The sequence below is a fragment of the Manacus vitellinus genome, unplaced genomic scaffold (genome assembly GCF_001715985.3).
Source record: "Manacus vitellinus isolate BGI_N305 unplaced genomic scaffold, ASM171598v3 scaffold_20_pilon, whole genome shotgun sequence".
In the NCBI taxonomy this organism is placed as follows: domain Eukaryota; kingdom Metazoa; phylum Chordata; class Aves; order Passeriformes; family Pipridae; genus Manacus; species Manacus vitellinus.
Window position 1 is genome coordinate 10,100,425 of NW_021939471.1, and position 25,978 is coordinate 10,126,402.

At 38.2% G+C, this 25,978-nt stretch overlaps 1 protein-coding gene across 1 annotated transcript in view; it reads right to left on the reverse strand.

The window, feature by feature from the left end:
• The window catches only part of PARD3B (par-3 family cell polarity regulator beta), a 371,837-nt gene that overhangs the window by 253,346 nt on the left and 92,513 nt on the right, over positions 1 to 25,978 (reverse strand). The window contains exon 4 of the mRNA XM_018071589.2: positions 9,008 to 9,114. Coding sequence (XP_017927078.2) covers positions 9,008 to 9,114 — 107 coding nt within the window. The remainder of the gene's footprint in view (positions 1 to 9,007; positions 9,115 to 25,978) is intronic.

Here is a 25,978-nt window from a genome sequence, read left to right on the forward strand (position 1 = left end):
CTAATTTAAAAAAAAGCATAGGCCACTACTCAACTTGATTGTCAAGAAAAAAAATACCAAAAAATCTTACAGGATCAGCTGTTCCTATAAGGTCTCTCTTGAGGGATAATTTATTTTCTTCCCCCCCCTTATGATACTGCTTGGAATGTGGAATACTTTGTACTGGCAAATATGGTTTTTTAGGATCCTAAATACATAAGAACAACTGTGCCATATCAAATCACAGGTCCATCTCTGAATACCAGTGTGCCTCAAAACCTGCTAATTATTGTCCCTCATAGTACAGAGAAACAGTGACAACAATTTGCTCTTGCATCAAGACAATTGTTCTAAAGTCTAGTCACTTCCTGTTAACTGAAGATTTGCATATTTACTAAATTGTTTATTTCTTAGGTTTTATTTACTTAAAGTTACTTCAGAGAACTTATACTGCTCATGTCACAATAAAAGGTCATATTAGACTTACAGGCCAGAAGAAACAATTGCAATCACTAACAAAAATCAAAGCTGGGATGTTTGTTCAAAATCTTGAAGCTCATTGAATCACCCTTACCATTTTAGTCTATATTCACAGTGGTCTTAGTTTATTATAGTCAATTCCAAAATGTCAGACACCTGCAACACCAAAAGCATGCAGTACACAGAAGCTCTAAAATATTCCTCCCCTCATTCCAGGTGTCAGTGTCAGAAATTGTTTCACAGGGATGGAGTAAATCGGGACCTGTTGCCATAAGAAAATCACCAACTGAATGTGCAAGTTTCAAATGTTATTATTTCAACTCAAAAAATCTGTACATCCAGATTAGCTGAGACACCAGCTACACAGGAGAAGAATAAGTCTCCAGGGTAATTTAGGGTTGAATAGTCCTCACCTAACAAAACAAAACAAAAAAAATTGCATCTCCTTAGAATATGAATAACTGTTGATAACTGCAAGAGAAGCAAAGCCACAGATCTCACTTCTGGAGAGAGACAAATATTAACCAGAACAAGAGCAGAGCCTCATACATCAGTGCACTGCAAGATGACATATTACAAAATCCAAAATGAGGGTTTTTCCTAATATCACAGCAGCATTTCAGTCTAAATTAGTATCAAAGATCTCTGCCATTATTCCTAGTTGTCTACATCTATGAAAAACGTTACTTAGTAGTAAGCATTTCAGTAGGACACTGAGTACCTATTTTATTTTAGCTAAATGTTTCTAGAGCTCGACAGTAAATGATATGCATGAGCCATGTTGACTGTCATCTTCCACTTCTAATTTGACTGTCAGACATAAAAGTAACTTGCTAATGTTTCATTCCAATTTCAGCACCATGAGCCTGTTGCATAAGCTGCCTGCTAAAAGCTGTTCCAGATGGAATGACAGTATTTTGTAGGACCCCAAAGATGTAGCTATAGAGATGCATGTGTCAACAGCATTGACAGCATGACCTTTTTCCCCTTTTTTTTTGTCAGCAGTTCTTATTTACACCCTACAGTTTTTCCCCATTCCTTATAAGACAGGTCACACAGGAAAAATAAAGTTTCAAGTCCCTCAGCCATCTTCCTGCAATCACATCTACCTGAGCACACAAGGCAGAGGACAAAGGAGGAAGGTTTATAAACAGTAAGGTATTTTCAAAGTTACAGCCAAGGCCCAAAATTTATTTTAAAGAGGAAACAAAATCCAGTCTCCTACTAACAAGTTCCAGAATGATGGAGAGCTTTGATGATTTTCATTAGAGATATTTTCTCTCATGAATAGTCAGTAAAATGCCGGTACTCCTCTCATTAGAAACAGGCTTTAGAAAACAACTTGTAAACAATGAATAACAACTTCTACTGATTGTACCATTTTTACTGATAATTTATATACTATATTAACATCAAAGAGCATTCATTATTAGCTCTTAATAAAATAAATCACAAAAAGCCTACTTATCCTTCTCAAATAAAAATATGTAAATTACACCCATTGCTCATCTTAAACAATACAGGTAAAACAATACACTTTTTCTGACACATAGGCTGTACAAGGAACACAAAGAAGACTTTTCTACACACGCACCTCTTCGCACCCTCAAAAGAGGAAATTACCACAGGGCACTTCTGTCCTTTTTCAGATGAACAATTCAGTGTTCTGAAGTATTACAAACATTTAATTTACATTTCTTAGTTTTTCCTCTACGATATAATTTCTTTTTGACACAGAGTGCCACAGCACACAGTACAAGGAAGAGAAAAAAAAAGCCGTGCAGGGTTGAAAGGCAACAGGAAGAATGGAGAAGGAATGGCTTTTGTTATTTCGACAGCACTCAGCTCGGTGCAGAGTTGGATTTATAATAGGTTCTTTAAGAGCAGCAGTTTTCCATGGTGTAAGAGTGCCACACAGCTCTGGTTCCTGGAGTGCCTCACACCAACAACTTCAAAACTAACTCACTGCAGATGTCCCTATGATCATCTAATCAGACATCAAAAGCAATACACTGACAAGCTCCTGTGCTGATTAGGAGTGTTCTATATATGTTGCACAGTGCAAACAGACACACAGGAGTTGCTTTAAAAATGGATTCACCCACATCAGAATTCCCTTTTTAAAAACTCAAACTGTTTGGAACTCCCCAGTTGAATGACAGAAAATCCTTTTAAATCTCCCCAGATCTTCTGTTCAGTTCCACAGTGCAGTATTTCAAGAACAAGAGTTAAATTATTAATAGGGAGACTTTTACCAGAAAAAAAAAGCCTTCCAGAATTTAAAAACGTTGGTATTCTGAATGACAGCCTGAGACCACACCACATTAGGGAAGCAGTCTTGCCTTACCCTACAACATACATGGTAATATCTAAGATGTATTTCCATATCGACTTTGATGTCTAATTATTATGTCAACAAGCACGGATTTAAATCATTACTATGTTTCTCTCAATATCTCATTTCCTTCTCAGAGCCCACCTCCTGCAATACTTCAAGAGGGCTTATAAGAAAGATGGGGACAGACCTTTTAGTAGGGCCTTTTGTGATAGGACAATGGGTAACGGTTTTAAACTAAAAGACGGTAGATTTAGACAAGACACAAGGAAGAAGTTTTTTACAGCCTAGGTGGTGAAACACCAGCTGTCTGGAGAGGTGGGAGATGCCCCATCCCTGGAAACATTCAAGGTCAGGCTAGACTCAAACTGAAAGAGGCAAAATTTAGGTTAAATAGGAAGAAGAAATTCTTTACTGTGCGGGTGGTGAGACACTGGAACAGGTTGCCCGGAGAAGTTGTGGATGCCGCATCCCTGGAGATGTTCAAGGTTGAATGAGGTTTTGAGCAACCTAACCTAGTGGAAAATGTCCCTGCTTATTGCAGGAGGGCTGAAACTAGATGATCCTCAAAGGTCCCTTCCAAACCAAACTGTTCTATGATTCTCATAGCTATGGGAGAATTTCAAATTGAAATTCTAACACATGCAAAAACCTGACCTAGTCCAGTAAACATACCGGACAAAAGTTCTATCTTCTAGAATGAAGGCAATAAATTCTCATGGCAGTGTAGTCTCTTAAGTCTCAGCAGAAGCCTGCCCAATCAACCCAAGCTATAAACTCTATAGAATTATTCCACCACTGTGTCAAAACATGCCCTACTTTTAAAAAGCATGATCAGATTCACTAATATTTCTGTTTTTTTCTTAAAATAAAATACCCAAACATTTTGAAAGTACTACTCAGAATCTTTATCTCATAGCCAAACTCTGATTGCAGCATATCTTTATGTTTACATATGTATATAATATCGTACGGAAAAGGAACAAATCATGGAGCTGCATCCTTACACTTGTGGACATTATGCTAATTCACAGACTCTTAATCAGGAAGGCTAATACACCACAAGCACAATTAACAGCCAGAAGAACCAGAGGAGGTTTTGACCCTTTTTAACAAGGGCTTGAAACATAAAAATGTTCTGATTATATACGAACCTTATTCAAAATTGCAAATTACATGTCCACAATGCATAAAATACAGTCAATTTCAAGTCACGTCTAGGCAAAAATTGAAACTGTATTGAGCCACTAGAGTAGCTCTTCAATTGATCTAGCATCTCATTGTATCTTTAAATATGGATAAATACAATTTAATCAGCCAGTCTCATTGATTAACTCCAAGATAACCTAAGTATTTATCCAGAAAACATGTAGGTGTAAAAGAAAGTCATGCAGAACACAGCATATCCATAATAATCAGCAAGTTAACAAGAGGGGGTGAAACTTTAGTCCCACTATAATTAATGCAAAATTCCCATCATGCCAAATAGGATCACAATCCTCCACCTAAAACTCATGATATATCAAGTCTTACAATAGTAGGTATGTCTGTCCCTGGGCAAAAAGAAAGACAAGCAGAAGTCACAAGAAGTCACAGCTCCAGAAACAAAAGTTCAAGTGTTTTAGTTATACATTAGCAATTACTACCTGGATGAACTGGACTGAGTAGAAGCAGCAAAATGTATTCTATTCCCCAAAAAGTTTAAAAACCTCAAACCAGCAGAACCCTAGAGTTCTGACTTTCTGTCTTGCTGCATCTGATCTTTACCACAGTGAACACTGAGCAGAGGGATCCAGCTAGGAACTTCTGAGCTGGTGGAGAGAACCTGACACTGCAGCTCCCCTTGGCAAGTTGGGGACAAGTGTTGAGCAAGTGTTAAGTGCCCCAAAAATGCTTCTTCTAAAAGACTTCAGCCCCCTAAATCACATGTCAGAGGAGATCCCCAGTTGAAGACTACATGCCCACTGCTAAACCCACCTTCTGAGGCCAGGTCACTCACAGCCAAAAAGCAGCTGGACTAGCCCTTGGCTATTGCCATGGCAAAGCTATAGCCACAGAATTTTTCAGAGAAGTGGAATCATGAAATCCTACAATGGTTTGGGTTGGAAGGACCTTAAAGATCAGCTAGTTTCAGCCCTGCAACAAGCAGGGACATTTTCCACTAGATTAGGTTGCTCAGAGCCTCATCCAATCTGGCCTTGAACATCTTCAAGGGATGGGGTGTCCATAGCTTCTCTGGGCAACCTGTTCCAGCGTCTCACCACTTGCCCAGTAAAGAATTTCTTCTTCCTATTTAACCTAAATTTTCCCTCTTTCAGTTTGAACCCATGACTCCTTGTCCTATCACTGCAGTTCTTGATGAAGAGTCCCTCTCCAGCTTCCCCATAGGCCCCCTTCAGATACTGGAAGGCTGCTCCACGCCCCCTTCTCTTCTCCAGGCTGAACAGCCCCAGCTTTCTCAGTCTGCCTTCATAGGGAAGGCTTAGGGCCCCTCACCAATTTTGTGGCCCTCCTCTGGACTCGCTCCAACAGGTCCCTGCCTTTCTTGTGCTGGGGACCCCAGAGCTGGACACAGCACAGCAGGTGGGGTCTCATTAGAACAGGGTAGAGAGGCAGAATCACCCCCCTTGCCCTGCTGCCCACGGTGCTTTTCCAGCCCAGGATTCAGTTGGCTTTCTGGGCTGTGAGTGCACATTGCCAGCTCACGCCAAGTTTTCCATCAGTCATTACCCCCCCAAGTCCTTCTCTGCAGGGTTGCTCTCAATCACTTCTCTGCCCAACCTGTAGGTGTGCCTAAGTACATTAAACTAATTCTGTATCCCTGAATCCTCTCTGAAGACCTAGGACAGGAAGTTTCCATTTTGAAAGCCTGGCCAGGGCTCTGTGACTCTAACTAGGTAGAAGAGCTAAACAGCTGCCTTCATAAAATAAAAAATTCACTAACAAATACTTTTTCTTCAATAACAAATTCAGATGTTTGTTATCCCTATTTTTCCCTGATTACAGTCTCTAAATTTTTCAGTGGCAGCTATCACAATATGGAAAGAGAGGTTTGGATGAAAAAAGAAACTCAAATTTTGTACCATCTGTTAAATGACTTCCAGTCTGAGAGAACAGATGCTGGACTTCACTATCAGTTTTTGATTGATCTAGAAGTATTTTGTTAATTGGGGCTAAAACTACAGCTAAGACAGAATAAGTGTCAGGGAAAATATGAAAGAATAGCTCAAATTCTTCTCAAACTACCTGGTAACTCAGAAAAGGTTTTGTTATTTTAGCAATCATTATATGGTATTAAAAAAAAAAAAAACAAACCTTTCTTTGAATAAACAGGACAACATCTAAAAAATAGAATGCATGCTCTGCTTAATGCCATAAACACTGTGAAAAACTCAAATGGTCCACCAGGTTCAACCAGTTCACTTGAATGGGAGAGCAACATTCTTTCCTTGTATTACTGCATGTTTGCTGTTTTATTTCATGCCTTACGTATCTTACACCTGAACTGCACTTTCCTAGAGGCAAATCAGTGCTGTCTTCACATGGCAGTCACCTCTCAAAAACATGATCAACTACTGGTGTATCAGTACACACTGGAAGACAGCACACAGTCTAACTACAGGTATTTCTACACAGAACTGAACTGCCAGTTGCACATGTGCCAAACACCAAAATACCAGAAGTGCCAAAACAGTTAAGCTAATTATGAAAGTCAGTTTCAATTACAAAATAATTGCTAAGATAATTGTGGCATAAATACAGAGACTTAATTTTCACTACATGCACTGAAAAATGTTTCATCTACCAACAGCTCTGGGTTTTCTAACTTGCGTGTCACTGCAAGGAAGCAGTTTAATGTGAAAAAACCACTGTTCTGTGACAAAGGAAATGCAGTAGTAATTTTAAATTTCCAGCAGCAATGTACAGAACAAATGAATTTTCTCTAAATACTGCTTTAACACTTGCGTGAAAGAGCATAGCTATATTCAAAATGCAGGGTTCAGTTGTTCGTGCCATGTTTTTTCATTTGTCAGATATTGATTTTTCTGTATGTTTTAAAACAATCTGTACCTAATATAACCTATGTTATTTAAGCTTTCTGTGCTTCCCAGAACATTAAGCCAAAGCATATTTCAGTATGATTGACGATCAGAGTTTTAGAAATGGTACTGTTGCAAAAATAAGAGCTGGCATAATATACTTTGCTATAACTGATTTTCACTTAAAAAACAAACAAACAAACTTTCAACCTTCTGGGCCTTTCCTCCCAGCCCTTACATGATACATAAAAAAAAAATTTCTTCTCCATCCCTGCTACCTGCCCAGCTTTGACTGTCACCCCTATAGCTGACAGAGGGATGCTCTGTATTTTAGGCATAGAGAATTCCTTTAGGCCTAGAGGATTCTTGTGTAATGATGCAAGTCAGTGAAGCATGGTGAGGTTTTAACCTCCAAGTATTACTGCAATTCTCATGTAATGGCATAAAATGCACTTGTCACCGCTAAAATTATACTAAAAAAAAACCAACTCAACAAAACGCTATCTTTCTCTCCTTGATGGTCAAACATAAAGCATTCAAAACATGTCCTGGAATCAAACAGATTTCACTTATTTTTCCATTTTTTTTTTCCATTTTCATGGTTATAAATACCATAGCATCACATACTGACATACTCACTTCATATATTTCTCAACTTTGTAAAGCGTGTACAATCTGCACTGTTAACCAAGTATTCTTTGTACCTTCATTTATCAGACTAAGTCAGTATTTCATTAATATGTAAATGCTTGCAGCAAACATCATGAAAAACCTCTCAGCTCAAACAAGTCTGACAAATGATGCAGGACTTTGACAAAGTTCAGCCTCCTTTAACATCATAATGTACTTGGAGAGTCACTGGGACTATTAAAATTGCACCACTTAGTGAATAACACAAGCCATTGTAAAAGAAAGTGCATGCAAAAAATTTAGGTGCACATGCATTTGGCCATGCAAAGAGGAACAATGAACAGCCAACCAAAATCCTGTGTTGGCCTTCAGAATTACAGTGTTAGACTGAGATCCACATAACATCATTAATGTGCAAGTCAACTGACTTTGTATTTACTTCCTTTATTCACATGAACTTAACTGGAAATGTTGTCTTACATACACCTTCAGCTGAAAGGTTCCCATCTCCAGTTGTCTCCTCCCACTCACTAACATGCCAATACAGCCATTTGTGGCCCCCTGCTATAAACTAGTTGTGATCGATGCTGAAATATCCCCCTTGCACCAAATGAAGAGACTGGGGGTTTCTGAGTGGTTTTTTGCTTTGAAACAAAACAGTAACAGACTGCTTTGCACAGCTGGGGTCAGGGAGTGAACTACAACACTGTGTGGAGAAGCTAAAGGGGAAAAGGCATAAATTTCACAAGCAAATGAAAGCAGCGCCATCATTTAAGCCAGCATTCATGTGGTCTTAAGTAGAGCAGTAGACTCACCAGAGCTTTCTAGGTAAACACCAAAAAATAGCTCTATTCTGCTTGATACACTTGTGTCCCAGCTGTCATTCAGAGGTTCTAAAGAATTCCATCTTTTTTAAGTAATGTAGGAACACCTTCCCCACACACAAACACAAAGCTTCAGATCTTAAAATTGCAAAGTGAAACATGTGGCCCAAATGTGACCAAGACAGCATCACTTTTAGAAGACTAAAGACAGCCTGCAAAAACATCTGATTAAGAGTTACTGCATCCTCACTAATTATGGCTTTCCAGTAATATTTAGTAGTAACTATATTGAAATAAACAAATTTGTCCTCAAAAGGGAAGAGTCAGATGTTAAAACAGGAAAAGTGAGATAAAGAAAAGCCTGGGTATCAAAGATGACAGAAATGCCATGAGAAAAAGGGTGCAGGAACAAAGAAGCAACAGTAAACTGGACAATACAATCCTGAACAAATGAAAAATTCCTAAAAGTTCAGTTTACATTCCAGAGTCATATGTCACCATTCAGCTTTAAGTAAATCTCTTTAGAGATTAGCAGAACCACTGCTAATTGATTGTACCACGTGAAATAACCATTTTTCCCAGAGGAAATTATTTCCTTTACAGAAAACAAGTATGATGCATTTTGTTATCGATCCAAATATAGCTTATAAAACTATTATATACCAACAGGTAAGAAAAGTTTTTAGTCTTAAGAAAAAGGTGAGTTGCATGACACCTACTGCCACGACATGCTTGAGACTGTGGTCACTGGGATGAGAAGCACTTGGGAAATCAGCAGGTGCCCCCAAAGCTGGATCACTGCTCCTTCGCACCAGAAGTGGCGTTCCTATGAGACAAAATAAAATGCAATGGTTCAAGGATGCTAAATAAGCACAAGGGACAGCTTCATGTGGTTTAAATAAGAGATGTGTGCAGCACTTAAATATAACCTTATCTGTGGTAATATCCACCTGTTAAATGACTAGATTTGATAGTTGTGCCATTTAGTATTTACTAAGCTAGAGAAATGATAACGCTTTTAAGCACTGTTATGCAGACTTGCTAAGTTAGGTAAAAACTCCTGACAAACAGGAGAAAAAGGCACCTTCTCAGAAAAGCTAATGAGTAGTTGCACGTATCTGTGGCCACATGTACCTTCAGGTTCTGTCAGGGAAATCATATGGTTGGTCTGAGGAATAACTGTGAACACAGGAAGAACTAGCTACTATTGTTAGTTCCTACAACTGGTAGTGGACTCAAGAACATGGACTCAAGACTTTCACTCCCCACTAAGGACAGCTCTCATTGTGCTATTCTGCATTAATCCACCAAACTGGGATCTCACAATCTCATCTTCAACTGTTCCTTGGTTTCTCCTGGTGTACAGCCAAAGGCTGTACTGAGCAACTGCTTGTCTTCCCCATACCAATTACACAAGCCCACATTTAACCTATATAGAAGGTCAGTGTGACTGTGATGGCATGACCATGTACATAGTCACAAATTCTATTCCCATAAGGACACAAGATGCAATAGTCCATCATCACCACCACACCCCCTGTGCTGTCCTAACCTGAGGCAGAGGATCAGGCAGATCAAATGACAGATCAGGCACAAGAGGCAGCTGAAGGATAACTCCCTACAATAACTTCATTTAGTATCTAACATGCCTTGGGCTGGCTGTGCAGAAATGGCCTAAATACAGATATAAAGAGGGGGAAGAAATTTCATTTACAGCAGATCTGTCTCCCACTCCTGACTGCCAGGACTGCCAGGGAACAGACACAGGCAGTTGCAGTTGTTTGAGAAAAGTTATAGATTAAACAGCTTCCACTTGCAGGCATCTTCAATTAGACTTAACAAGTATTCATGTCTATTCATGTGCTTTCTGGGAATAACCTCAAAGACCAGTCAGCAGCTTCTAGCAACACAGTCATCCAGTTAACAGAGTACACTACAGAACATCCTTTGCAAAACTTCTGGGTGGGTTGAGAGGGAAAACATCTTTAGGAATACGAGAAGGGAATTTTTCACATTATCCAAAATAAAATTCAACCAAAAATCCCTTTTTTTTCCTCCAAACCTTTCCCAAGTAATTAATTTATAGGCAAAATCACAAAAAAATTATAGAACATTGGTCTAAGACAGTAATTCTTCAAATGTTTCAAGTGAGTGAAATTAAGATTATAGCTGTCAGTTATAATACTAATTATAGTGGCTGGGGCTGATGACAGCCATAATTACTAGATCTATAAAAGGAGTTTGAACATGCAACAGTTTCCTCATTAGATGCTAACAAAGCTGGAGTGATCTGTACCACATTCACTTTCAGCACATCTTTGTCATTACAGTTGGAATAAATACCAGCACCTGACGTTGAGGAACAACTAGAGAACCTAATGATCTTACCCTTCCTCATAGAGAGCAACAGTTTTTATATGCAGGTAATCCCTTCTGTGCTGACTTCCACAGGAAATCAGTAAGAAAAGCAAAAGTAAGACTTAAATTTGTGTCCTGGTATTGAGGGAATGCTTAAAAATCAGAAGGTGAATATTGTTTTTTGTACCAAGTGATTACCATCTTTGCACCAAGAGCTATGCCTGTTTTTACAAGGAGGTTCTGCAGAAAGGGTTTGGTCACCAAACTTATTCATTTTGTGTGATTTTCCAAATGTGTCAGTATGTCAAAATGAACCAAATCTCTCCACTCAAATATTCCCATTCTTCACATGAAGCTTAAGAGAAATTTGTTTCCTCTCTAGGCACACTTGATAAGAAGGTATATAAAAGCTAAACCCAAGAAACATTGGGTTTTTAAGTTACTCTGTTCTTTAAGATAAATGTTTATTCGTTAAAATAATTTTTTCTATATATGACCAAAGTGTTTCTGGTGGCCTGTATCCAATTTTCAGTCTCTCCTCAACACAACAGATCCTGAGACATTTTTGTGTGATTCAATATAATTAAGTCTCCAACTCCTTTTGACATAAACATGAAAAGTTCCTTACACTCTTCAAGGTCACCATTCCAGCCCCTTTCCTCATTTCTGTTCTCCTTTTTCCACAATGAAAAATCCACAGAAACTCAAAGAGGCTACAAAAAATTCCCCACATTCAACTAAAGAGACCAAAGATACAAAGGGAGGGGGACAAGTCATCCCATCCAAAAACCAAAAAAAAAAAAAAATCACTTATATCAAGCTCACTCCCTCTACCAAAGCCAACACTCTGAAATCAGATTTCGCCTTTTTCCTGAGCTATCTTCTACAACCAGCTCCTCGTTTCTTTCCCATTCCTCTGGCTGAGAGAAAGATGAAGGACCTATCACCATGACTGCTGGGAGACAGGACCCCCATTTGTTCCAGGGCCTCCTCGCAGCCCCAGCAGGTGAAAGACGATGTCTCCTGTCTCACACCACTTCAGCACTTCTCTGCTCTCTCTGCTGACTGTTGCAAGATGCTGTTTTTACTACATTCTCCATCCTCAGTTCTGAGATCTCCTTTTACTTGCTTTTTGTCACTGTTTTCCAGAGAAACTGAAGCAAAATGACAATTTTCAATTTACAGCTGTCTAAACTATGAAACCAAAGTCTGAAGGAGTAGCAGGATTATAAAGAATACTGTTTTCCAGTTTGGGAAGATGGCCCTGCAGCTATTTGCTCTCTTTTTATTCTTGCAAGTTTTTGCTTATTGCTATGAGGCTATGAAATTTATGGTGCTCATCTGGAATGCTTCCCTACTTGCACAAAAACAACTGGATTTTTTGGCTATTGTCTATAATGCTTTCTCTTTTCTCCCAATATGCTGCAAATTTTAGGGTCCTACACATCATTTTCTTCTTGAAGAGAAAACCGGAGTCTATTTTCTTCATTTTTTTAAAATGTATTTACAGACATCTAACAATTTCTTGCACAGAAATATCACACATCATAACATCTCTGTGAAATAAGTCAGCTGTAGTCTTTAGCTAAAATTATACAAAACAGTCCCTCTGGCCCTTATTGTTTTACATGCACACACCACAAAAACACAAAACCAACCTTTTACTAGACAATAATAAATTGAACCAAGGTGTTCTCTCTAATAGTAGAAAACACATAGCAAATAGGAAGATCGGATTAAAGATTTGAGAAGAAGTGGTACTTTCCTCCTTGGCAGGGAGAGTCCCTTATCATCTTTCACGAGACAGCAATTCTCAGCAGTTCCCTGAGCTGACACACTCTCCTCCATCTCCCCTCATCTCCTTTGTGGCTCAGGTTGCTCCCTGCCACAAGAACAGCATTCCAGCCTGCACTTCTACTACGGGCTCCTTTATTTTTCCAGCCTTTCCCCGCCTCCTCTACACTGCATACTCGGGTCTCTTGAAAGCAAGCATGCTCCCTGGCACTCCAGAGAGAAACCTTCCCAAATCCCACTGCCCAGGACTCAGCCTGACTCAGGAGCCAAACCACATCCATTATACATATATATCTTGAATTTGTTCATCACCATCTTCCTTAGACATAGATAAAATGTAATGAAAAACCATCACCAATACTATTTATTACAGACACGCTATAGACAATTATACACATTTTCTTAAGAGATTCTATCAGACATTTTCTTCTGTCAGGAAACAGAATGTTGCCTTTTTCCTTACTGCTTTCCTTTTGTCATAGTGTGCTTCCATGTTATTCTACTCACGCTTTGCATTTGTGCTGAACATTTATAACAACCAGTGTAAGCTCAAACACAAAATTCATCTTCCTCTGAATGATGAGACACACAGAAACTCCTTCCTGCATACCAAGTTGATCATAGAAACACATTTTTTTTACAAACCCTACTATTTTGTCCAGAGCAGCACTTTGTATTTTAAACTTAGGAACTCAGTTTAAAGAAACAGTCATCCTCATCTTGCAGCATTGCATCACAAGTTTATGGACAAAGAAATTCAAACACATGTTCAAGACTAAAATTTTTCTCATGATGACAGCTTTTAACCTCAATCACTTCAGGGTGTGCTTCCCCTTCTTTCAAAATTTGCACCATGTACCTTTTACTATGGTATCACAGCACCTTCTAAGCACACATGGATGTGTCAGCCTTATTCACAATACATACTCTTTGACAAAGTTGATGAGATAAAGTCCTGCACTTTTCCTTCCTTAAAGTAAATTCTATCACCTAGTCTCGACTGTAAATCAATCTTTTCCTTTTGTTAGTATCACCCTCAAAAATAAGTATCTACACAGATTCATGGTTAACAGTGTATTTTCCTTGAACTCTTATGTTTTGGAAATATTTTTTTTTAACTGCAAATATGGCTGAAACAAGCATATGGTAGAAACCACACTTAAATTTAAATTGGTTGCATTAGGGAAAAAAAAACCACAAAACAGAGGAGAGAAGTTCTGCAATTTGTACACAATTAAAACTTGTATCAACACAATGGCAAAAGAAACATCTCCATACCAGATGTAACCCTATTTCTTAGTTTGTTTAGCTTGTAAATTTCCCTAAAAAAGCTGTGTACAGGCATTAACATACCCTGAACAGGAGTGTGCTCTGCCTCACTTATGCCCTTTGGCAGTTCAAAAATCATCATCTGATGTTAGGAGGAACCTGACTAACCAGAAGTGAAGGGCTTAAGAACACTGTGCAACTGCAGGCAAACAATGCAAGGTCTGGAGTTCAGGATCTGAACATGGTCAGGGGAACTCTGGTGCTCCAGTTGTCCCTGCTGATGTCCCCCTAAGCTCTGCAGGGTTTCTAGGCTCTGAGTTCTGGCATCAAATTTAAGGCCTAAATTTAGACAGCTGACTACTGCTCAGGGTGACCAATATGACAAAAAAAGATTATTCCTATCCCTCCTTAATTTTGTTCATTTGCTCTAAAGTCTCTTAGCTCATGAAAGCACAGTTTACCCCCAGTCTGAATCCCTTTATTCTTTGAGATTTAGGTTGTAGGTTGCTGTTACTGGGACAAATTCAGAAAAATGGTGAAGACAACGAGAGTTTATCACCCAAGAGCATTTTTGGTAGGCTGAGCTATCTATAATGCAGTCAGGATATGTACTGAAAATCGATTTTAGCATTGCTTTGGATGCAAACACTCTCAGATGATTTTAGGTAAGTTGACACACCAAGGAACACAGGAAGCACAAACAGATGTGCATTGTTGTGCTACTGCATCAGTGACAGTAGCATAACACATTTTGAGGTTGGTTTGTTTGTTTTTCCAGGTAACAAGAAAGAATTATTTCGGAGGAGAACAAACTAGACACTTGGACAGAATACCATAAGTGGGTAGAAGAGATTTTACAGTAAATCACCTACACAGTTAAAGTCATAATTTTAAATTCGTGAATATAAAAATGCTGACTATGATGGGAAAGGAGCTGTTCATCAAGTGTGTATCAACCTGTCAGCTGCTGAAGGCCATACCAATGACAATCACTCTGCTGCCTGCTTCCAAATTACATCTGCCAGGACAGACAAACAAATTATTTTCTTACCTGCAGATACCTCCAAATATTTCTTCATAGCTCCTTCTCAGCAAATCATAACAACATTTCAAGTCAGAGTTGAAACAAAACACCATAAATACTATATGCATGCACACACAAATGTGAAATTGCACTTCAACATAGACAGTTCTTGGCTGGAAGAGCTCTGAACAGATACCAAATGAACAACCAGCATGTAAACCGAGAAGTAAAAATTACTTCTAAACTGGTTCTGTTATGAAACAAGTCAGGCACTGGAAACAAAATTACAGCAAGATATTAATTTGTATTTAAATACATAGAAGATCATTAATATATGCTTATTTTTCTTCTTTTTATCAGAGAATTTTCACCTTAACAGGCATACAGACTTCCACTCAGTGCTTTTTGAGAGCACTGAGCAATCAGTGTGAGTAAATTTGGTCACCTTCAGATTTATTGCTTACCACCACCTGAGGCATCATGTAATGGTTCTGCCATGTACTTCACATGTACCTGACATGAGCTTGTATGTTCTACCTTGTGATAGGACTGTACAGCTTCTTTTATTTCTTAAATATGTAACGCTCTGATGATGTGACTTCTCTGTTTACAGCTAACTCAAATTGCTCGTAATAGCACCTATCAATACAATTTCAAATCTAAAGCTATCTGTTCTTCCCAAAGTGCACACTGCACTTTTTAAATTCCCATGGATACAAGATTAGATTAATGAACTAGGATGATGTAATGGTTAAGACAACTGACTTAAATCTACAAACAGATGAAAATCCATTTCCAGCAAGGACTGTCTTTTACATATCAACCCAGTGCAGAACAAAGTACTTCCCTATCACTCTAAATAACGTGTAATTTTTCTTACAAACTAAAATTAAAGCAATGGCCTACAAGTAAAACTCAGCAATGGCTTTAAACAGGTATTGTTTTGGGGTAGTGTTCCTCAGTGCCAGGTATTTCAAAATAATTACTTTCTCCAGTTGCATGTGCTGTAACATATTAAGTCAGATTTCAGTTATGAAGTCAAGAACTGTTCTGACAGTTTTTATGACCAGAACGAAATTTCTTTAGTCTGGTTGTTGTCAGAAACAGGGCCTAATGAAAAAATTATGGAATGTTTACAGCTTTTGCAGTTTCAAAGACAGACGTGCAAGAATCACCTACATACATTATTTCAGTAATAAAGTTTATCTAGATCCCATTTTCAGGATCAAAATCTACATCCCCATGATAAGAAGTTAACCGCTTTTCCTCTTAAGGCACTAAGACATATATTCATCTACAGAATACGTACAAATAATGCCAATACTTTCCTCTCGTTTCAAAATTCTTCTCAAAAAAATTTCCAGCTGAAGGACAGGACTTGAGTTTGGATCTTAACCAGGTATTCTCTTCGTGCACTTAAGGTCACAACACATGCCAGACATGAGAACTTCAGGATCCTCTCTATCAACAGAGTGCCCCTATTTTCAGCTCCTCATCAGAAGACAGGGAGCATGTAGACTTACTGGAGTCCTGGGAGCACCATGACTCTGCTCCAAAGGGTCCTGGCTACAGGTACCACATGGAAGAGACTGAGCAGAGGGGAAGGAGCTGCAGCAGAATCCTCCAGGCATATGGATCAAACAGCTCACAACAGGGAGTTGTGATTTTTTTCCTCCCAATTCAAGCTCAAGCAAAGTGTGCAGCTCCTTCCTTTGCTGGGCAGACTGATCAGGAGTCACGTGATAATACACTGGTTATTCCAAAAGACAATCAGCACTTTCCACTGTGGGCCAGGATTTCTCTTACTCTTGTACAAGTGAAGCGTCTTTATGAATCACACAACTATTTTGCATCTACTGATGATGGACATCCTCCAATTCACAGCTTCAGATACAAGATCAAAAATTACAGCCACTTCAAACAGTTTGGGGTTTAATTATTATTTGGAGGGAAAAAATTGTCTTACATTAGAATTTCCCTAAGTGCATGCGCGCGTACACACTTTTTTTGTCTGCTTATTTTGTTGGTTTGTTTTGGGAGTTGGGTTTTTGGTTTGGGGTTTTGCTTTGGTTGGTTATTTTTTAAAATTTAATATCTTTTAAATGACATTCAGATGTCAAAAGAAACTAAACTCTGGATACACTTAAAACCACCAGTTGTCTCAGTCATCCACCTTGCTGGACACAGCAAAAAGTGTTCATCTTATTAAACAGACTGGGTTTTTTTAAGCACATATTACCTGTAGTTACTGAATTTAAATAAATCATTTTAGGGTAATATATCCTATAAGATTTTAAAACTAATAGATCTCAGACTCTCGCACCTCATTTTTATTCACAGATTAAAAGGTGAAAATAAGTATTTCTTCTATTTCAATTCCCAGTCCATTTCTCAACTTCAAATGAAATACTTAATGAACTGTACTAGTTGAATAAACTGACACAAAGAAAATATTCTGTGCACCTGCAAAAGAGGCCACGCTGCCAAAAGCTGGTTTAGCACTTCAGCTAACATCAGTTAGAGGTGCTTATGCAGTCACTTTTCCACGGTTCAATGATTTAATTTTCTTTAAAACTTTGGCAGCTAAACTGTACAGCTTGAATATCACTTTGGCAGCATTTTATTGCTAGTAGCAGAGCAGTAAAATAAATTTTTTTGAAAATTTTAATGGTATTTTAAAGAACAATCACAAATTACAGCATTAGTATATTTTTGTAATATTTAAATATGAACTGTGTTTTATATATATGATTTAAATTAAGAACCTTTTCTGGTTTTCCTTTCCTTAATAAGAGATGTCTTACTGTTATTATTTTCTATTCCAGTCATGGTAAACTAGTTTCTGTCTCAAATTTCAAACTTCCTCCTGATGATTTTAAAGGACATTTAGATAAAATAGTGAAACCTCCTGATGTTGAAACTTTCAGCAAGGTTTCAAGGATTAAGAACATAAGAACAGCTATAGTGGATCCACCTCACTCAGTATCCTGCATCCAGCAGTGTTAGTAAAGACTCAGGGAGAAAGCATAACAGTGTTGTATCCCACCAGCTTGCAGAAAATAACATTTGAAATATTTCCAAATCTGTGTGTTATCTGGACATATTTCCAGACATTGGTGAGCACCTCCTGTGAATTTGTCTAATCCTATTATAATTCATTGATTTTTGGTGTGTTAAATCAAATTACACAGTTTAGTTGAATGATTCATGAAAAAAATCAGTTTAGGGTTGTTTTGCTTTGTAATCTGTCGAACAATAGTTTGGTTTGATACTCTAGTTTTTACATGGTGAGGAGATTCAATAATCACTCCCTACTGATCTGTCTTAATACTTAAAATGGTAAGATGACTATTTCTACAGAAAAGTTAAAAAAGGACTCAGTCAGAGAGGGTTACCTGTCCCTTTTTGTAGGAAGCTGGAGAAGAAATCACGAAAATACTCTGCAGGATTTATCTTTCCAGTGAAGATACTGCATCCTTCTTTCACTTAATGTCTACAGTAAACAGACCTCACTCTAATGAAGTAATGATTTAAGAAGAAAGAAAAACATAAATCAACAGCCAGTGGGTCTTTGGGAAAATTGTGCAACATATTGGTAGGGAGATGCATCTTTTTGCAACTATGCTCAGGTGTAGCAAGTAAATACCACAACTCTACATTTTAATTGGCTGATATTCTAGATATCTGTTGTGAGAAACAATCATAATCTGAAGTGGCACTTAAAAGAAGAGGGACAAAAAATGAACTGTTAACTAAGGCTCTTGAAAGGGTAAATTCGATAGAAAGCAATGAGAAAGAACTACATGGCAATGGGTAAACTGAATGATTTAACAATTATTTGTAACTTCCTTAATAATGGCTTTCATTAAGATAGTTCATCTGTATACAGGAACATGTTCATACGGAAGACAACAGTAAACAATCATTAGTGAATAAACCATGCAGAAAAAAAAGCATTAAAAATGTATTAGTTTGGTTCCTTAAGGAAAAAAAAAGGTGATCTACTACCTCAAGGCTTTTAGCTGAACTCTTATTTCTTTTAACATGAACAATTTCAAACTATCAATCAGCCAGGCTTCACAGGCTCATTTGCCACCTGAAATACACATTTTGCCATATTGCCTCAGAGCTAATACACCCCAGAGTACTGCAGGGAATTATAAACAGCCACACTCTCCTCTGCCTTACCCAGCACTAGAGCATACTGACAGAGGTGGCACTGCAGCTTTCCAGTGGGATATTACACTCCAGCCTTTCAAAGCCTTCAGCTGCAAATATTTAGCTTACCAAGTGGGTTGGTCTGTTCCTTAAGAGCTCTACCTCTGAAACTAGCTACGCATCATAACGATAGACAAATACTCACAAAAAGAGCAACATCACAAAATCAGTAAACAGACAAATCTGAGGAAAAACACTGCCATCGAATAAAGGGTGTCAAAAGGCACCGTTGCCTTTTGTAACAGAATTTATTCCATCATTTTAAGTCCCATTCATTACCTTCCCCAAAACCTTCCCTGAGGCAATAAAAGGCTGGAAATTAACATCTCAGCTAGAGAGTTACTGCAGAAAAGTCTGTAACTTGTGATGGAAAAATATTTTTCTCCCTCCTTAACATATTTTCATGGGGATACCCCTCTTACTCCAAAGTAAGGCATATTAAACCAAGTGCAAAGGGAATAGAGACAGAGGGAATAACTGATGAGAAATAATCTTTAGGGAAATCAGAGACAGAAGGGCTATTAAAGAGAAAAGGGATTCTTTGGTAACCAACTATGCACATAAATTTATTACCTATACTAGTATTAAGTTCCTGGGTATAGTGAAAGGAAGGAAAGTGGCTTGTTTTGTAAACAGGCATCCCAAAGACAGAAAAACACGTAGAAATTTTATATATATATATCTTTACAGAAAGCATTACTGTATTCTTTTCCTGCAATACAAAGATAAAGCAAAACTCATTTCCATGAATCAAGGACAACTGAGAAAGATCAAGCTTAAGTCATGAGGTCAAAATATACCAAGCTTCCACTCTGACTGAAATGAAAAGTCATCTTTAAACCTTTAGCTTGCATGAGAACAGAAACCATTTGTTTTAGAAATGCAAGTAGACTTGAATTGATCATCACAATTCTTTTAAAGCAGATTACACTGAGTGCTGCAGAGGAGAAAAATCTATCAAGTACAGTGTCATCCTCACAACACCTATGGCAAACAGCATAGGGCAATGTTTGATGATATCACTATGAGAGCAACCTTCCAGGACACTGGAAGAGAATACATTTATATTTTCCTTGAGGAAATAAACAGTAGTCCCTCAAATCACAGAAGGCAGCATGTGCTTCTATAATGCCTTTCTTTTGAAACTTACCAATTTCAAAATGTTAGTTTTTTTTGGAATCATGCAGGAGAGAATTGTTATATGCATGTAGTACACTCCCATGTACTGACAAACATCAGAATGCTCAGCCAATAAACTGACATTGTAAGATCAAGATGAAAAGAATAGCTTTTATGTAAGAAAAAGAGTCTGTCCTACTTACTCTGACACAGCACGTATGCTGTGTACAAGACATTAGTAACATTTTGTTTATCAAATTAATAGCTTCACATCATATGTTTTCATAAATCTTAAACACAATCACGAGGTTTCCTCTGTATTTAAAAACACAGTCTGTATATCCAGAGTATCTCAACACCAACTTGAAAAAGGACTAATCAAATACATGCTGTTTAAAATGCCCCCAAGCCTACTTACAATGCTACCACTTCAAAGAGGATGAGAAAGAGAAGAAATTCTTTCTGAGCTCTGAAGTTACACAGAAATGGACAACATCCATACCCTGGAGGCAACAATTTAAGCCCTGTCAGACCTATCAAGGGAGAAACTGCCAAAAACTCCTGGAAGAAACCTTCCCTTCAAGTCCCTTGGACTTCAAACTAAGACACTGCCAATTGAAGCACCTCTGTTGACTGACTTAGCCACCCAAACACAAAGGGCCATTCAAAGTAAGTGTTTTAAACAATCCCACGAAGCACAGTTTAAGCCAGAGCAAGCCCAAACCCACAGGAATACATTAAGCTAATTGAGTATATTCTCTACTGTAAGAGTGGATAGTAACCTTTTCCAAATGTTAAAAAGACATGGCCAGAACATCAACAACTGCATCAAAATGGAAACCCAAAACTTTCTAGGCTTAATACTCTTGTTATCCTGTACTAACTAGACCTTCTGAGAGTTGAAGTATTCCCAGCAATCTCTGTTTTCAGGAAAAAAATGCCCATGGCAAAGACACCACATAAGATGTCCAGAACCAAAAGAACTGACTGCTCAAAAGCACAAGTGCCTCAATGTAGCTTGAACTCCAACTACCATTGCCATGCAAGCTTATTTTAGGAGAGAGACCATAATTAGCTATTCCAACCATTATTTACACCTAAGTCTTCCACTTGCCTAGAACATTGATCAGATGGGAGAAGGTGTACATATAAAAGAAGAAGATCTCAGAGATTTGCCATAAAACCAAGGCATTCAAAATTTGAAATACTAAAATAAGACCTTTCAATGGGAAAAACAGGACACTTGCCCTACTTAGTAGTGAAAGCTTTCAACGGGAGGAGCTAAACTCCTGTAGTTTACAAGAGAATTTTTTAACCTGCCATCAGTAACTGTTATAAGCAGTTATTTCTTTATCTAACCTCAACTATAAATAAGCACTAGTAAAAGGCATAAATTCATTAAGAGCCTAATTTTATTGTAATAGTCAACAAGGCAACCTAATTATATCTGCTTCCAGATTGTACTCAGAAAACTTCAGGATTCCCAAATTCCCAAAGAAATGGAAAAAGAATAAATAAAATAAAACCAAAAAAATCCCAGAGATACCTACATATACCTCACTTTCCCCCCTACCTTAGTGTTCAGAAGCAACAAGTATCACTGAATACTGCCTTTTTCCAGGCAAAATCCTGACTACTTAACACCAAGGAGACGAGCAAGAGAAAAGCAACAACTAAGTTTGTGTGCACTCGACCATCACCTACCAAATGAAGCAAATGAAACACAGCCAGTCACGAAGGCATTCCCAGCTCAGAGTGACTTGTCCATAAGATGGATACTCTGTAAATAAATTAGTGCTCTCCTTCCTGCCCATATGGACGGAAAAGGAAAAAACAAATTGACATAATGAAAATAACTCCCCCTTTCCTGTTCCAGGACCTGCCATGTGGGGAAAACCACTTGCAAACAACAGTAAAGTATTAGGTGCAAAAGGAAAACAGAAGGGCCATTGGCATGCTTAGGGGTGCACAGAAAATTACAAGATGGTTTATGAGGGCCATAAACTCTTTCACTGGGGTGTAGGTTACCTTACATTCACCTGGGCTGAAGTCATACTACAAAGTATTCAGCATACTGTGATTTCACTGTTCAGTGAAAGCTTTTGTCTTTGCACAGTTTCATAACTAAGAAACACGGTAAAATTAAGAACCCCAACAGTATTTGGGGTTAGAGATGTTGAAGTTTACCTCCATTCCATTTTTTTAAATGTAAGTAATCTTTTTCAGCATTTAGTTGCCTGTATCATTCTTTAGAAACTGTTGTCATGGCCACATCATTAGTGTACTCTGGGAAATTCTGCTCACAAAAAACAGTAATACAAGACAAGCTCTGCTGCCAGCTTAACAAATGTGTCTCAATGTTCTCATCCACAGAAATATCAAAATCAGTAGATCAATTTCTTTACCGTTTCAAACAGCTGCCTGGACATGTTAAATGGCTGTGGGATTCTCTGAATTTTGTAATATATATTAACAGGTGCTTTATTACCCTTTGTATTGTAGCATGAAATGCTTTCTTTACCCAATCACATATTCTGTCAAATTGGGATTTTTATTTACAACAGAACTGTACTTATTTCATTGTCAACTGAAACGTGTACACCAAGATTTTCAGTATTAAAAGACACTGTCAGCAACAGCACCTGATAATCCAGCTATGAGGGGGGAGCAGGGAGGCACTCAAATATGTTTGCACCTCACCTTATGTTAGGGACATAGTGGAGACAGTGTTCATAAACAGTTGACGTCTTCCTGAATTTTTCTTAAATTAAATATAAGAACACACAATTTCACCTGTTTGAGAACAGAGTTAGCTTTAAAAGCAGAGAAGTCTTTGTTTCAGGGAAAACAAAACAGATGGCTGATTAATTTCCTGAACTGTTTTAAGGAGATATATACTGTGTATTAAGACAGTAATTTGATAATAAGTAAAATGACCGTCAACAGTGTTTAGTTTCATGTGCTTATTAAGCATCAAGCACTACGTATTCTCCAAGCAGAGCACTAACCGAACACTGTTTCTACATAAAACTTTGGATCTGGTTTCATTAACTACAAAACATCCAACAGAATTTAACAGGCAAAATTGCTCCACAATCTGACAATTCATATAACAATGGATTGCCTGCATTTCCTCCCTAAAGGCATTCTGGAAAAATACTCTGAAAGGTAAGCACATGACAGTTCTTGAAGCACAGCTCTATCACGGAAAGCAACACTTACTTGCTGCATATATATTCAATCACATCCTTGCTCCTAAAATAACAACAGCTTTATAAATTAATATTATTTATTTCTGCTAGCAAGTGGGAGTCAATTCAATAACTAGACAGGAAGCCAGACTACTGTGTTTCATGCATCAATGATATTGATGCAACCAAATTGTCCTTCTATTTCTTCATTTACTTTTCAATTTACCTCTAATGGAAATAGGGACATAATTTAAGGTCCAGGGACTTGTACACAAAAGATAAAGGCAAAAATTAAGTTCAAAGAACTGTAAACCATGATGTAAAATCCAGAAGAGAAAACAATTACATTTCCCAGTACAAACTGAGTTATGGGACTAACAGGTAGTAAATCTTACATTTACCTTGTAAAATAAACCAATCTGAAACAGAACTGATGAGACAAACACATTACATTTATGTCTTCTTTTTTTAGGAAGCAAGCACCCAATTTAACTTCAAATATATGTTAGTATTGCACTGAAAACAAAACAGAACCCTAATTGCTCCTCTCATGTTCTAGTTTGTCGCCTTTATGCTCTGTAGTATAAGGATTTTATAAATGCTCTGAAATCAACTATGTGGGAGCTTACTGGTGAGCTCAAGAGCTTCAGCACTTAACTGCTTTACATAAAATTGTGTGAGGCTGAAGTACTCTTCTCTCCAACCCTCCATCTATGCTCAACAGTACGCTAGACAAACCACCTTTTTTTTTTTTTAAACAGTGCTCAGAGGTATTTGGAGAACCATCTCTACTTTCTGAAACATGCTAAAATGTGATAACACAGTGCTACTTAAAAATGTGCAATAAATGAAGTGGCAAACCTCTCAACCATCAAACCTAGAGCTACAAACTTTTCAATACCTCGTGCTTACCAAAAACACAGCCAAATATGCATGAGTTCAAGTTATGTCAATAATGCCTTGTCTCAAGATTTTTAGTTATGAGAAATTCTTGTGTGTTGTTAAATATAGAAAAGGATCTTTCTATTCTAGAACATAGAAAAAAAACAGATGCGATACATTAACACAGAAATTTTACTCTAAAAATTCTCATGCAGCTTGAATTTCAGGATTTTCTAGATCAAGCATAAAAATGAGTACAGACTTCTGTTAGAAGTTAAGCTACACAGCGTCATCCAGTGAGCTTTAGCAGAAATTTCTTTTGTTAATTAGCATTTTCCTTTAAAAATACAATTAAAAATAGACCAGTGAACATTCTATTTCTGAAGTTGTAACTGGACTACTCCACGAGAGCAGCACAACTAGAGACAGCACTTCTATCCTAACCCCACCCCCTTACCCTCAGGTTTTATTGCACACCGTTCGGAGGCCGCCAGCAGCACTCGGGAACACGAGGTGAACTCGGAGATGGGCTCTGGTGGAATGCAGAGAAAGCTCTCCCGAGCATTATTCATCTGCTTAATGCTGCTTTACAGACAGACTGTAAGAGCATTCACCTTCAATCTGGTTTTGAAAGCTTCTATATCTAGTGCTTAGGTGACAGCTTAGCCTACTTTCAATCCAAGAAAGTATTTCAAACTGCTTTGTGTTCAACATACAAGACTCCAGCTCTTTATAATTGGAAACCAGTGTTTGAACTCCTGGCCTTCCAGGCACACTTAAACAACACAGGGGACCAGAGCTGTAACAGTTCATGTAGACTCTCTGATGTAAGAGGGAATTAAGCAGAAGCCTTTCTTAATGACAGTCTGCTCACTTGAAAGTGAGAAAGGCAAACAGACCCAGCTGTACAACTTCTTCAAAGGCAAAAAGCTGAACTGTTTGCAACCAGCATCTCCTCCTTTCCACCTCCCACCCCAAAACAGGGCACTAGCTCAGGTAATCAGTAAAAGTATTTGCACACAGCAGTTTTCCACTCATTGAACCCAGGTTCATCAATAAAAATGTTGGGGTTTTTTCAATGACTTTCTTATATGAAAATCCATTGCTCAGGTTTCATCCCATGCACTCTTACAATGAAAGATTGTCAGCAACCTACCCAGTCAAAGAAGGGAGAAAAAAAAAAGAGATCCCACCTGTGTGGATGGGCAGAACATACAGCAGGATACAAGGCTCAGGTGCAAAATTGCCATGCTCAGCTGCAGTCCACATGGTTCAAAAGTCCAGCTTTCACCCTTACAGAATCGCAAAATATGCTGAATTGGAAGGGACCCACAAGGATCATCAAGTCCAGTTCCTGGCCCTGCACAGGACCATCCCCAAGAGTCACACCATATGCCTGAATACATTGTCCAAAAGCTTTCTGAACTCTGTCAGGTTTGGTGCTGTGACTGCTTCTCCGGGGAGCCTGTTCCAGTGCCCAACCACCCTCTGGGGGAAGAATCTTTTTCTAATATCTGACCTAAACCTCCTCTGATGCACTTGCAGACCATTGCCTCGGGTCCTGTCACAGGTCTTCCCGGAAAAGAGATCAGTGCCTGCCCCTCTCTTCCCCTCATGAGGGAGTTGTAACTGCAATGAGGTCTCCCCTCAGTCTTCTCTTCTCTGGGTCAACAGACCAAGTAATCTCAAGCACTCCTCATACTCCTCATTCCCCTCAAGGCCCTTCACTGAACTGTATTCACTGAATTCCAAGGCAGACAACGGGATGCTAAAAAAGCCCATAACTTTTAAATATATAAAATCAGACTAAAACATTCACAGAAAAAAAGAAAAAA